The sequence below is a fragment of the Mauremys reevesii genome, linkage group 1 (genome assembly GCF_016161935.1).
Source record: "Mauremys reevesii isolate NIE-2019 linkage group 1, ASM1616193v1, whole genome shotgun sequence".
In the NCBI taxonomy this organism is placed as follows: Eukaryota; Metazoa; Chordata; order Testudines; family Geoemydidae; genus Mauremys; species Mauremys reevesii.
Window position 1 is genome coordinate 184,504,156 of NC_052623.1, and position 15,663 is coordinate 184,519,818.

General features: G+C 40.1%; 1 protein-coding gene across 2 annotated transcripts in view; it reads right to left on the bottom strand.

Moving 5' to 3' along the window:
* Nucleotides 1–15,663, bottom strand: part of GBE1 (1,4-alpha-glucan branching enzyme 1) — a 298,040-nt gene that overhangs the window by 20,625 nt on the left and 261,752 nt on the right. For both annotated transcript variants that reach the window (XM_039535439.1, XM_039535447.1), the window contains exon 15: nucleotides 1,478–1,595. In XM_039535439.1, the coding sequence (XP_039391373.1) occupies nucleotides 1,478–1,595 (118 nt within the window). The remainder of the gene's footprint in view (nucleotides 1–1,477; nucleotides 1,596–15,663) is intronic.

The window sequence follows — 15,663 nt, forward strand, 5'->3', positions numbered from 1 at the left end:
TGAAAATGGCTGAGAAACACATAATTCTCACAAAAACAATGAAACACTCTTCACTGTCAATTTACAAAATTACTTTGGTTCCCAGGGCTGCCCCCATCACTGGTTTTTTGAGCACTAAAGTCCTCCATTTAACCTCAGAAGAGGTATGGCACAGCAGAAACAGTACTGGCATTCACATGATACAGTATACTCTATTACACTATGATATTTGTGGGGGAGGGATAGCTCAGTGGTTTGAGCATTGGCCTGCTAAACCCAGGGTTGTGAGTTCAATCCTTGAGGGGGCCATTTAGGGATCTGGAGCAAAAATCTGTCTGGGAATTGGTCCTGCTTTGAGAAGGGGGTTAGACTAGATGACCTCCTGAGGTCCCTCTCAACCCTGATATTCTATGATTATGAGATAAATCTAGTACAGAGAGATATAGTACAAACTTCCTCATGCTGACAAACCAATGTGGCTCAGTCCTGAACCACATGGCTCCCTTCCAAGGGTGTGTAATAATATCCATAAATTTTCAAATCTTAGTTTCTACTAAGACTGAACAAGAGTGCCAGCTGTGTTTGTAGTTTTTAGTAATGGAGATACTTGCATACGTATCCAGTAGAAACTTGGCTAAGACAACCAAGTCACTTCACATATGCCACTCAAGAGGAGACAATGGTTATACAAGATATTGTATCCACAGTCAGGCATCATTAGTAGATGGAACAAAAAATCTCAGAATGGAAAAATGGTAAATATATATATATATATAACACAATAAATATTCTGCTACAGTGGAAAGGCAGCTTTTGACAGAAGAATTATACAAGTTTTGGTACAAAGAAATTATTATATATACCCGACCGTATCTGTGGCAGTGTGTGGAACCCTTATTTCAGCCTAGAGCTGGAGCCCCCTCAAATCATTTTGTGGGAATGTATGATGTCCATTCTACCTTCCATAGTTTTTTCTGCCAGCTAAGGAAGTAGAAGCCTCTTGCAAACACATGATTTGCCCAGATCCAAATTTGTGGAGGGTGGTGGTGGCAATGAAAAAACGAGAGTTTCTACCCAGCTCTAATCACAAGGTAAGCATGCAAGGTTACTCATACATGAAAATGAAGCAAATGAATATGGTGATTATCACAGTGATAACTCAAATGCACATTAAAATAGTTTCATGCATCTTTCTCTGCAAATAATATTTGAATATAACAATAATTTTGTCCTAGGAAGGTGCAAGCAAATTTAAGTGGAATGTCAAATTGAAAATGAAAACAAAACATACCCATCACCAATGGCTTTTAATTTAATCTATTGCTTTCATGCAAACTCTGATTTTGGAAGACTTCAATATCCTCCCTCAAAAAAACACCAACAGACAAAAACAAAATTTCAATATATCTACAGTTGTTTGTTGTTGACTCCAAATATATCAAAATTGCTTGAGAAATAAGTTACATAATTAAAACAGAAAGAAAAAACTTTTACTTACCAAAAGAGAATTAGATCGAAAATTATGTGAATATTGTTCAGTGAAGTATTCTGTATTGTGGTCCAGTCTCTGATGTCCTCCATATTCTGGTGCATCAGAATCCAGTGCAATTTTATACTTAAAACAATTCATTAAGGAACTATCAGTGTTGTTAAATGTAGAAAAATGCTGTATGGCATTGCACATCAATATATTCCAACATTTAAAACAAAAAACATGAAACCATTCAAGAAGAGGAAGAGAGTTGAGGGGGATGGGGAAGAGATACTTAGTCAACTACAGAAACTCCATGCTTGTATCTTAGTGTTTTCTTATACATTAAGTTTTGCATTTCTTTTTCCTATTTACTGAAATGTCCATCTTATGACAGATTCTTAGGAAAGACAAATGTGATCTGCTGTCTTTTGCAATTTCCTGTCAGTGATATATATATAAAAAGATATTTTTAAATATTTTAGTTTAGGCAGATATCTGTGATTAACTATACCAATCATTCAATAGGACAAACAATGAACAAAAAGTGAATTGGATTAAAACCAGTATTTCTTAAAGTACCTTGACAGTGATAAATAGCCAAATATCATAAGCTACTGTGTCATCTTTAAACTGGGTTCAGTGAGTCTTGGATCAGGTGAGTTAATCTCATAGTGATGAAAATATATAGTTTTAGTCTAAATAAACTGATACAAAGTTAAATACAATTCTGACCAGAGGCACAGTACAGAAACCTATTTGTTTTTATTTGGGGGATAAATAAATGTATTGTTAACTGAAAACATTTTTTTAAAACATAGTGTGTCTGGCCACAATTATACAAATCCAAGGATATAATTTATTACCACGATGTAATTGTCACACTCGTTGGAGTAATTCACAACCATGAGTGCCAGCCTCAGGGCAGACTGTCAAAAAGCAGGGCAGAAACCCCAAACTGGTTGTATGTTCTATAATTAGATTTCATCAATCTGGTTAAAAAAAAAAAAGTGAACTGAAACACTATAATAGTATTACCATGGAATTACATACAGTCCCCTTGGGCACTCCAGTCTGTCTATCTTGCCACTCGGGAAAGCTGGACTCAGTGAAAGTTGGTTGCCATACACTAAAGATCAGAAAAAATTCAGGTTGCTTCCAGTCCTAAGAGAGAGACTTACCCCTGATCAATTTGAACCTCAGATATCACACCGAAGACAATGCTTGTAGCCAATACTATAGCAAACTAACTAAGGATTGATTAACTAGGAAAAAGAAATGAAAGAGTTATTTAAAGGTTAAAGCAGGCAACATATATACACAAATGAGTTATAGTCTATGGTTCCAAAAGGTGGCAGTGGTAATCTGCCAGGAAAGAATGTCTTTTAGGGCTAACCCAGGTTGATCCTAGGGATCTCTGCTTTATTTCCTAGCTCCAGCCCTCTGAGAATCCAAACATCAAAAGAGGAATAAAAAAATTTCTTATTTCCCTGTTTTATTTTCTTCTTCCAGCATTCAAGATGAAGGGATTTGCTTTTTGCACATAGCACCCTTACGGCTGTGAGAAGGCCATTAACCAAGTCTTTGTAATGTGATGTTCCAAAACGGTTTGTTCAGTTTTTCTTGATAAGTTGGGGAGACCACTCCTCCTGCCTGGGTTCACAAGATCAGATCAGGCACTTTTACAATTATAAAGTAAAACTTACATATTACCTTATTTTGTGTGTGTGTGTGTGTCACAGTTTAATATAATCTGGGGTCACATTTAGTCAAATGACTTAATTGTAATCATAAGGTTGTTGCACACACTACTGGACAGAGCTTAGGTTCTTGGGGGGTGGGGGTGGTTAATTGTATATTTCAATATCTTACCATGTTTGGATTTCTTTTAGCTGTAACCTTAATTTTTAATTTCCAGAATTTGTAAAGTTTCATTTTAGGATAACTAACATCCCTGTAATATTTTTGGCCCTTAAGTTACAGAAGCATACTTTCAATCTTAGCTAAACTGTACTATTTTTTGGTCTTGGAGTACACACAGCAGATAGGAACATGTCTGAAACAGTGTTTTGTAATCCACCCACTTAATTTTGAACCATAGAAGAATCTTGTTTCAATGGAGGCCTACATTAATAGGATTACAGCAGAGTAAAGCCACACTCTTTCATTCAATGGCTCTTAAACTGCTCTAAGGCGTCTGTATTTGCTCAGCCTTTCAATAAAGTGCCTGCTCAAAGTCCAAGGATTTTGATGTTAGGAGAATTGCTATCATTTATATCTTTCTGCACTACTCTCTTTATATCAGTTGATGAAGCTTAGAAATTTTCTTCAAAGTTACAATCCACTCAATTTAAGTGCCTAGTAACAAGAAAGACAGTGCTTAAAAAGTGACAATACAAAAAGCAGACCAATCTAAAAGTAAATGAAATGTTATTTTGAGATATTTCAATCATTCAGTCCATGTGATTACAGTGATTTCTTTGGAAAGAAGAATGATCTTTAGCAAAAAGTCTATAAAATGTCAAAAGCAATTAAGCTTTTAATTAGGGACACCAATGACCTCCATGAACAGTATTTTCTGTGGGGAAGGCAATCACTGGAGTGAGCCAGAGATTGCTAAGCCACTGTGTGGTTTCTAGAAGGTTTAACCACTAATACAAACAGAGAACATTGGCTATCAGAGCATGCCCTAACAAAATCTCTTATTTTTTTTCCGAATGTTAGCTAAATGGTACTTTATTGCCAGCTTCGATCCACAAAGCCTTAGGTTACAACTGTACACTTGCACAAATATATCTGCCCCCTTTATTTTATAAATATGTCCAAATTACCCCTTGTTTGTTGTCATGAACCACATAAATAACCATAAACTACAACTTTTAGTGGCTCTCCCTGGTACCTTTCCAAGCCTAGCCTCAGCAAAGGCTGCTGATATGCCACTGTATATTTTATGAACATGGCGGGGGAATGTCTCCCTCAAGCATTTCACTCTTTGCTTTTGTGATCTACAGTATACATTACATTTAATAATTTATCGATTTTGTTGAAAGCTTTGACATCTTTAATGATTCCTTTAAAACTATTTACAGCAAATGTAATCTTCATGGCTATGTTACCATTAAAACAAATTATCCCATGTTCTTAATTGAGGGTATGAAAATATCTCCAGCAAAGCTTTTAGATATCAAGTAAACACCACTCTCTCTCCTCATCCCATAACAAACATCCATACAATTATTCATGTTCTCGTTAATGTTATTCAAATGTGTTTTAAAATCCTAGCAAATTATACATTTCTTTAGGAACATGTATAGTTTGGTAAACTCATGATTCTCATTCCAATTTAGACCTCAGAGAGAGCTGGACGAGCTCATTCCACTTTAGACCTCATGGAGCACTGGATGAGCATCCAAATTTGTGAACGCTGCCTTCATTAAAACTTTCAATGACTGCTATACCTTTTAATTAAGTGTGTAACAGAAGTATTTGCTTTTGCATTGTAGCCTCTTTTGTTTCAGCTACAAAGTGTTGGGAATACTAACTTGTCTCCAGACTATGAAATAAAGCCTGGTTTCTGTTCAGTTGGATGCCTTGACTGTAAATGTCCTAAAACAAATACAACTGAGAAAAGCAGCAAAACCAGTGAACCCTTGTATACAGAGAGCTTGAATGGAAAGGCTGTCATTATCTACCACGTTAATTACTGAATTACTATGCTTTTATGATGTTTTGAAATACATATTTTAATACAAATAATTAAATTTAATCTTATGCATGCTTAATGACACATGAAACACCACTAAGTAAATGCAAATCATGTAAAATAGCATAATTTGTATTTTATGCCTCAACTTCACTTCTAACATAGAAACAGAATTCTACTATTTATGAGACACACAAGGTAGGTGAAGCAATATCTTTTATTGGACCAACTTCTATTGGTGGAAGCTACAGATTTTTGAGCTACACAGAGTTTTCCTTCAGGTCTGGGGAAGAAAGCAGAGTTTCTGAGTTAAGAGCTCTTCTCTAGGCAGAGTTGATCAGAACTTGCATTGACCCCCTGTAAAATGATGTAACCCATAGATTATAAACTCTTCATAAAGTACCTATTCCTTTCCACAATGTCTGGTTCGACTCATATATGCACGCATGCACGTGCACACCCTCCCCCCCAAATTAAATATAGTAAAATAAAATAACTTGGCTCTTCTCTATCATATATAAAAGAGCCCCACGAGGCAGACTTTAATGGCAAGTTCCTTACCAAGTTGAAGAGGCTCTCTTTTCCTCAGCCAGGCAATATCAAGTATCCAGATAATAGTCCTTTAGAGACAAATTCAGCTGTCTTCCCCACTAACCGGTCCAACTGGTTTAGAGGTCACTAGATGCAGAGGTAGGGCTGATTTGTGGAGCCTATACAGTCATGCAGGAGGGGGCTAAAGACAAATGTGCTCCAGCAGAAGAGTGAAGAGGTATGAGCACTCAGATCTACATTACTGACTATAGAGAAGCTCCAGATCCAGTCTCAGGAATGAAGAGGGAAATAATTCATTGCCCACCCCTAAAGAACCCCAATACACAGCTTGAACACTTGGGCTGAACACACTGGGATCATTGCCACATGTTCTTTCACCCCTTTTTCAACCAAATTTGGAATTAATGCAACATCGCCATTAGAATGATCTAGGGTGACCAGATGTCCCGTTTTTAAAGGGACAGTCCCGGTTTTTGGGACTTTTTCTTATATAGGCCTATTACCCCCCACTCCCTGTACCGTTTTTTCACAGTTGCTATCTGGTTACCCTAGAATGATCAAGACAAAAGGAGTGAAGAATAAAAAAAAATACACTAAGTGGGGAGATCTATGAAAAAGTATGAGCTGGGAGAGCAATATGCAGGAAATGAATTCAGGACTTTTATGGGAATATAAGCAGAATCAACTATGCTCCTTAAGCTATCTTCAATAAGACTGAGCAGTACTGGAACTATATAAAGATAACCTGAGCTGTAGTTAAAGGTTATAGGTCAGCCTACAGTCATATAAAAAGACTATGAAATGCAGGAAACTAAGTTAATGCAACATTGCAGTTCAGATTTAAATCATACAGAAGAAGTGAAAACTTGCAGTTAAATTGACAAAACAGCTATACCTCTGGCATCCTTCCACAAATGTAGCATTTTCTATTCATACATCTGGAGTCAAAGATAAAAAATGTGTATTTTCTCTCTCTCTCTCTCTCTCCGTACTTAAAAAGATTTGATAGCTACATGTGATAAACCCCAATCTCTGTGTGCATTTTAAAAACCTTTTAAAATACTTGATTTTTTTTCCTCAGCTCTTGCTACCACTTCTTGACTGAAAGCAGGAAAAAGGGATACTGTCCTGAGGTCAAAAGTAGGACAGAGAAATCAGCAGATAAAGTATTAGATCAAAAAAATCTGCTGAGAAATTGCCACCAGTAAGAAGAAACAAAAAAATCCTTTTGAAGATTGAACTTTGGCTATTGCTTCTGCAAGACGTGACTAGGGAGCAAGAATCATGACAAATGAGTGGGTGCTTCCTTGTTGCACAGTGAGAGCCACATGGGCAGAGAGAAGGTGAAAGCCTTTGATCCTTTAAGCAGTCCTGGGGTCAGCTGGCTCCTGTACCTGATGAAGATTGCAGTAGTCATGTAGAAACAGGAGCTGTAGAACTCTCTTCATCTACTTCTCTCCTACTGTCTATATATCTAGCATAGCAGTGGTATCGCCAGGGTACAGAGCTGTAAGCTCGACTTTTAAAATATCTAGAATGTGAAGCAGTTTAATGATACATCTTGGTGAATCCCCATCAGTTCACAGAATGAAGACTAATTATGGAACAAATACTGATTGTTGTATTTATTTGTTTAGTTGCCATTAGGTTTTTATCTGTGGCTTAAAAAATAGTTAAATAAATCCGAGGCCTTCCTCTTTATAAAAATTCAATGATGCATCATTTGTACATTTGTCTCAGTTGTTAGCCTTCTTCTTTCTTTACTCTTGCTTTGCTGTGGACAGATATTTAAGTGGATCGTTTGGCCCACTTTTTACATCCCTTTGCATGCCCTGCAATGTGTTCTTGGTCTATCAAATGTCACTTTGTCATTATGTAGTGCACAGTAAGTGGAAATTTCCCTGAAATACTTCATGATACTCTTTTTCCCTTCTTGTCTTGACTTGTCTTGTGCTAGCACATAGGAGGCAGCATTTTCTTCATAAAAGACACAGTAGTTTTAGGTCACATTCTTTATGATTAAGTAACTAGTTAAGATAATACACCTATTTTTGCCCTCTATCTCACCCTACGTTTACAATTGGTCGGGTTCTGTGTCCTCATCTATATTTTAGTCTGATCATCTACCTATTCAAGAGTGGAGTATCTCTAATGTCTAGCTAGAACTGATCCAGAAATGGTTTCCTTCCTTATCACCTTCTTCAGGCTTGCTTTGCCTTTCATCACATCCATTCCACCTCTGGACTCAAACTTCCCTGTCTTTCAGTGGTGACTACTCTTTGGGATTTCTCCATGTAGGCACCTTTCTTCTAGCAAATTAATTGCCATTTGCATTTCCCACCTCATCCTGTAGAGGGGACACTTGTGCAGGTGTCTTCAGAAATGAGGATTTCAGCTTCTGCATTTGACTGTCTTAGGTCATTTGGTAGGCACTATACTGCTCTTTTCTAACAACAATTTAAGATTTTAAAAAAATTATAAGGGAACAAGAAATATTCAATCCTCCTTAACTAGGGAATGCACTATGGGATGGTCTACATAAATCTCTGATAATATTAAATCATGCACACTGTCACATTAACTGAAGTCACTAAATTGCATTCCAGTCCGAAAACAGATGGGATGTACTGTATATTCTGATGTAAAAAGTTATTCAACATTCCTGTGTTACAAGATTCTGAAATATTTCCATTAATTTCCTACTATAGATTTGTCCTCAAATTCTTTGTTATTTGGAGAACATCCATTATCTCTTTGGACAAAGTATTTGAAGTTTCACCTGCCTCAATCAGACTTGAAAAAACTAGAGAATTTTGCCAGATTCCAAAAAGAAAATGCTGCTTACCCCCATTTACTTAAAGGGCCTGATCTTAAATCTTGTTTGTGTGCAAGAAAAGACATTAAAAAAAATGATGAAGTCATCTTTGGTACAAACGATATAGGTGGATATGAGAAGCCATGTCTCTACCAGAGGGAGATGTGTGATTCCGATTCTTAGGTTACTAAGAATCGGAATCACATTTAATAGAAAAGACTTAAAAATATCAGTCCAGGAATAAGTTTCTGAAACATTTGCCGAGATGGCTAGAAAATTTGTAAATAAAACAATCAAAACTTCTATTACTAAAATTTTATATATAGCAGAAGTCCTTATCTAATTATGAACATGAAATATAATGCTTAAGAATTCTGAAAGAACTATTTCTATTTTTTTAAAATACGATACGCAGGAATTACTGCTGTTAGTTTTGAAGATCTAGAAGCCTTTAATGTCTGACTACACCCCTAAATCAGCAATTAAACTGGATCAAACTTGCTTTATCCCATGAGATCTTATAAAGTAATCTACAGTATGGGTCTCTTAATTGGCAAAATATATGCAGGCAACTAATGAGATTTGAAAATGGAATAGTTTATTGTGCCTCCCAAAAGCTATTTGGGAAAAGTTAAAAGAATTCAGTACTGGTTTTTACTCAGCACTATATTCTACAAGTAGACAATGTGAGAAGGCTTTCTTGTTTCATATACAACTAATTACATTTAAAAAGAAATCACATTTTTAAATAGAATGAACATTTCTGAATCAAGTATTTCACGCTGAATAATAGTATTTGACACATCAGGGATATGGAAGCAAAACGCTAAATTAAATGATTTTCTGTTAAGCTATAATGTTCTTCCAACAACAATTAAAAACATGAAAATAAAAAATAAGTAATGCAACACAAAGAGAGAAAACAAAGTCACTAAAAGATTTTCTTCTTTTTAATAAAAATGGCTCTAGGCCCATCTCCTAGCCATCCTGCACATATTCTCGCCACGTACTTTTGTTGCAAGACACCATGGTTGGTTTCAATCCCCTGCAGCTACCGTTAAAATGTTAACTGAAAGCATACAATTGGAGAAGGGCCCTCAAGGTTAACACCTTTGGCTGTGGTTTTGTGCTGAGCAGAGTTTTAACACACTTTAAGGGCGGCATTGAGCAATGTTTTCATTATATGGTAACTGCTCTGTTTGGGGTAGCTTTATGGGGAGCCTTTAAGCATTGTTAAAGTAATTTTTAAAAGTTGGGTGGTTTTGAGAGGCACTTCACACATTCCTTCCTCACAATGTTTTGCTCACAGGACTTATCAAGTGCTATGCAGGATTACTCCCGTGGTTTTCAGTGGTGAGTGTTTGGTGGTGGTGGAGGGGAAAGGAGGAGTTATAAAAGTACATTCAGTGTCAGAAATCTTCAATGTTAATTTAGTTTTGTTCCCCTTGTCTGCATTATCACATAAATTGTTAAAGCCACAAAGACATTTCAGTTAACCTGTTTTCTGTTTTTCATTCTGGTGCTTTGGACAGCGACAGTTATTTCACTGTCATGAACCCCCTTCAATAAAACACATTAGCAAATGCATGGCCAAGGAGGATGGGGAGAAGAGGGCTTATGGGAAGGATAAAATTGTTTGCATTTTAATGGCTGCAGACTTTTAAGAATTCACAGTAATGTGCTGTGAATTCTGTCACCCCATCCCAAACAGGTGAGAAGCATCACATTGATCATTCTCAGAAAAGAAGATGCACATACAAATGGAGTGAACAGTAACTTTTATTTACATACAAACATTCATCAAACATAGATTCATAGATTGTAGGGCTGGAAGGGACTTCAAGAGGTCATCAAGTCCAGTTCCCTGCCCTCATGGCAGGACCAAATATTGTCTAGAGTTAAAATGTTAACAGGAACAAATTAACTAAAAAAAAGTCAAATTCTCTGAGAAGTGGGCAAACACTGATGTCTGTGGACATCTCCTCACCTTTTCCTTGCCCCTCAGCTGACAAGAGGAGGTGGAGGGAAATGGATGCAGAATACTGTGCAGGGGGACAACTGGGGATATATCCTCTGTGGGCTTGAGGGCAGAACACAGGCTGGGCTACAGGGCTCATTATTCTTCTCCTGAATGCTCTGGACTGGAGGGTTCCCCTGTGAGGGAGTTTGGATGCCTGTGGAGGATGGTTTGCTGGGCATGCTCCTCCCCATCAGAGTGGTGGAGGGATTCACTACTTCAGCCGCTGAAGGAGGAAGTAGAGGTGACAGCTGAAAGAGGAAGTAGAGAAGGTGGTTCTTATTCCTGGAGAGAAGCAGCAACCACAGTGGCGGGTGGGCTCTTATAGCATTCTGCCACCAGTTGGACTGGGGACTGCATGATCCCATTCCCTCTGTGCATGCTCCCACTGCCTGTGTATATTCTCTCCATTTGCAGGAATGCCTTGACCTTCTTAAGAGCCTGTTCCTCCCTTGCCCAAAGGAAGTTGAACTGCTCTTGACTCCTTTTATCTATGCCAAGAAGCAGGTCTTCCAGGGTCCTTTTTCATCTTCCTCTGCTAAGGCTGCGGTGCTGCTTATGCCATACAAACGGAATGGTTTCCTGCACTACTTTTGTTTAAATGTTCTAATGCTCACAGTGCACCAAGAGACCTGTGGTTCGGTTCCTTCAGGGATAACATTACCAGTCATCTTTTTCCATCTTTAAAAGTTGACCATAGCAGTTTTGAATGTACCAGAATGCAAAAGAGAAGTGATTTTCCAGTACTGTGGAGGACCTCTGGCCACATATGCCAGAGAGATGTTTCTGTTAATGGTGACCCCGCAGTGTATTCCTGAGTGGAGGGGTTTGGTGAACCCTGCTGCGACACCTAAAGAACTAGTTTGAATTGCCACCCAATCCTATAAACATAATTCAGCAATTTGAGAGGAAACCGACTGTAATCTAAACTAGCATTTTGCGTTCCCATGGAAATGGAACAGAAAACCACAGAAAATATCCGCCTACCCCATAATCTTCCCTGCATTGACAGGAAGTCCAGCGAACAGCACTGAAACATACAGGGAAACAGAGTGACTCCAGAAGCATATATTTGCTGAATTTTCCTTGACCTTTTCAGTTAACACTGCAAACCAGTTGCCTCTCCACTGTTAAGAGACATGGTATTATGTTTGCGCAACCCTCAAAGTAGATATTATACCCACTCCCATTTCTCTCAGCTTTCGCAGAGTAGCTCAGCACGAGAAGCTGGGAGACAGGTCGTGCTGGATCTTTGCACAACCATAAGTGCCATGAAACTGGTCTTTCTCCCCACTTAAGCCCTTTAAAATCTGCTCCTTCCCTCTCTCACCCCCCACTCCCCATCATCTTGTTTTGCACTGCCCAGGGACCATCACTGTGAATGCTGGCTTAGAAATCCAAAGACAGAGGCACAGTGACTGCTCATGTCTGCTCAATGCTTTACATTGGTTCATGGGAGTTCACTAAAATAATTGAATTACAGTCCTGTGTTGCTCTGGGAACATGTTGGGATAGAGAGAGGGTGGAACATCATGGAGGCCAGGCTGTGGTGAGTGCAGCAGCACAGCAAAAGGGGATATTGTTGGGGACAATAGGGATCCATTGTAAAAAACTTACAAGTATCAGATTCTGGTTCCTACAGCAGCTCTGGGTCTTCAGACTCTTCCAAGGGGTCTTTTTCAACTGGGTCTTCTAGGTAGAGATGCAGATTTAGATTCTCCTCTTCCTCCATGTCTCCTGGCATTTCCTCCTCCAAGGTCCCTGATGTCTCCTTGTCCTGTCCCTTATCAGTGTCCTGACATCTGATGAGGCTAGTCACTTCAGGCTCCGTATTTGCCGCCCTGGAGAGCACGCAGTCCAGCTCACCATAGCATGGGCATGTGCTAAGTCCCCTCCAGGGAAGACTGTTGGGAGTCCTTCACTCTCTGGTAAAGGAGCCTGAGCTGCTCCATGCACCCCTGGCACTAGGACGGAATGCAGTGAACCTCCTTCAGCCTCCATGAAATCTCGTGGTGCAGGTGAATGTTCCTGCTGACCCAGATGAAGTCATAGAGGGCAATCTACTGTGAACCACACATTGATGAGCACCTGTGCATACTATAGAGACCAGAAGGCTGCTCTCGAACCATGATTCAAGATCACCTGTACTGACAATAGATTTCAGCAGAAAACTGTTTTGAAGTGTTCAGCACAGGCTGTTACTACCACTGGCGGTGTGGGGAAGGTGTCAGTAACATTTACACTTTTGGGTAAGAGTCAGGCAGCAAAGGGTATTGTGAGAATGGCCTTGGAAGGCTATCGACAAGTGACCTGGTATACACCCTTTTCTCCTGTGCACACTGCACTGTAAAATGGGTACAGGGCCATATCACAGCTGAGATGCCCTTCATGCATGGCAGCTGTTGTGAACTAGACTGTCCTTCAAGAACATGCTCCCAGGCTTCAGATGTGAACAATAGAGGGGGTGTGGCACAAGAAGTGCACATGTATCAGTGTACAGTCAAAAATATGGATGCACTCACGGGGTGTTTTTTAAAAAATATATATAACATCTACGTGAGTTGAGTGCCTAATTCCCTTTAGCACTTTTGAAAATCCCAGCCTTGTCCTTTGAAGAATAGGATTTGTCTGTCTTAAGTCAAAATGAACATTCAGTTCTCTGGTCTCACCTGAGCAAGATGACCCACAACCAGCAGCCTGCACTTGAGCAAGAGTCAGAAGTCGAATAGCTAGATTTTCCCAGGTCAGGACAGAGGTAAAGTGGCAAGAAATTGTAGACTAGCATGCAACAGTATTAACTAGCCAATTATATCAATATCTCCAAATTCACATATCAAAAATATCACTCAGTGTGAGTCAACAACATACAACATAGAGTAGAAATTAGTAAAGGGTAAGCATCATAAGTGTAGATATCTAACTAAGTCTATCATTAACTGACCAAGATTTCTTTTACTTCCGTGTTTTAGCCCATTCAGAAATGCAGTTTGTAATGGTATTTCAATAGTACTATTGCAATTCAAAATCAGGAATTACATTAAGCAAAAATAAAGTTCCCTAACATGTGTCTCATGCTCTAGCTCAGGGGTCTCAAAGTCCCGGCGTACGGGCCATCTGCGGCCCGAGAACCTCCCCACTGTGGCCCGTGGAAACTTTTAAAAAAGTTCTTTCATCGAGCCCTAATAGCTGCCGCCTGAGGAAGGGGTGGTGGGAGGGGAGTGGGTAGGAGAGATTCACGTGCCCCTCCCCCCAATGTTGCTCCATCCTGCTGCTCCTGGGAACCTCCTAGGTGTTGCACTCGGCAACGTGTCATTCACTTCGGGCACTCAGCTCCCTGCAAGCAGTTCCCTATCCCTGCTGTTTCCAGCGGAGCCGTGGAAGAGAGACCCATGTAGCCACGCTGCTGGCTGTCTGCTGCAGGCATCTCCCCCCACAGCTCCCATTGGCTGGGGGAGAGGAACATAGGTACCATCACTAGTTTCTGGGTAGAGTCAGCCATGGAGGTAGGGTCACAAGTCACTGGGCAGAGTCAGCCTGGCAGGGGCGACTCTAGCAATTTCACCGCTCCAAGCACGGCGGCACGCCGCGGGGGGCGCGCTGGCGGTTGCCGGTCCCACGGCTCCGGTGGACCTCCTGCAGACGTGCCTGCGGAGGGTCCGCTGGTCCCGTGGCTCCGGTGGAGCATCCGCAGGCATGCCTGCGGGAGGTCCACCGGAGCCGCCTGCCGCCCTCCCGGCGATGGGTGGAGCGCCCCCCGCGGCATGCCGTCCCAAGCACGCGTTTGGCATGCTGGGGCCTGGAGCCGGCCCTGCAGCCTGGAGAAACTAGTAAGTACCTAGAACAGAAGCAAAAATATTTTGAAATAAGAAAAGCAACCTTCTATCTGACTTAGTATTTATTAATTAGACAATTTGAAATTACTAGGGTCGATGCAATAAGTTAAAACACAGGAACCACTTTTCCTCACTACTTTTTCCCTTTGCACTTTTTGTCAAATTCTTCTTATGTAGAGAAAACAAAGTCAACTCTGAAGGATTTGTCTGGCAAGTGAAAGACAAAACTTTTGTCATTCAGAGCTGTTAAAAAATCAACACCTCCTCGAAAGACAAAAGTTGTGTCGATGACAAGCACCAGTGTGAACAGTGTTTTGTAGGCAGGAGTCTTCTCCTGCTGACAATGCTAATGCCGCTTGTTGCGGGTGGAAGTTTTTTGTCAGCAAGAGAGCTCTCTCTTGCCAACAAATAGCGGGGGTGACCAGATCTCCGGATTTTATAGGGATAGTCCCGATTTTTGGGTCTTTTTCTTATATAGGCTCCTATTACCCTCCCACCCCCAGTCCTGATTTTTCACACTTGCTGTCTGGTCATCCTACTACCCTACGTGCTTTTTAGCAGCACGGCTGTAGTGGCACAGCCATGCCATGAAAAGCTGCATCGTGTAGACACAGCCTTAGGCTGTGGCTACACTTAGCACTTCAAAGCGCTGCCGCGGCAGCGCTTTGAAGTGCTAAGTGTAGTCAAAGCGCCAGCACTGGGAGAAAGCTCTCCCAGCGCTGTCCGTACTCCACCTCCCTGTGGGAAATAACGGACAGCGCTGGGAGCCGCGCTCCCAGCGCTGGGGCTTTGACCACACTGGTGCTTTGCAGCGCCGCAATTTGCAGCGCTGGAGAGGGTGTGTTTTCACACCCTGCTACAGCGCTGCAAATTTGTAAGTGTAGCCAAGCCCTTTGGCTCTTTATTGCAAATCGAGCTTGGAGTACTAATCTGTCATAACCATTAAACTGCAGGAAGAATGTGACAATATTTCAAAAAAAGAAAATTATGAAAGCAATTCCATGTTAACTTTAAAAAGTCTAATTACAGTCTCATAGCTAGATATTGATAATCCATCTGTCTTCAACCTGAAGCAAATTAGACAGGAAAAATGTGTTAGTCCAAATTGTCCACCTCTCATAAAAACTGCTTCTAAAATGGCACATTTTATTAAATATAATCCAAATAGAAATGCTTCTTCCTTTCACTTACAGTATTAAATAGAAAGCAGGAAATAGCATGCACTTTTTCAATATAAAATAGATTCATATTATTAGAATCTTATGCCTTTTTCACTCCAAATAAAAGTTTTAC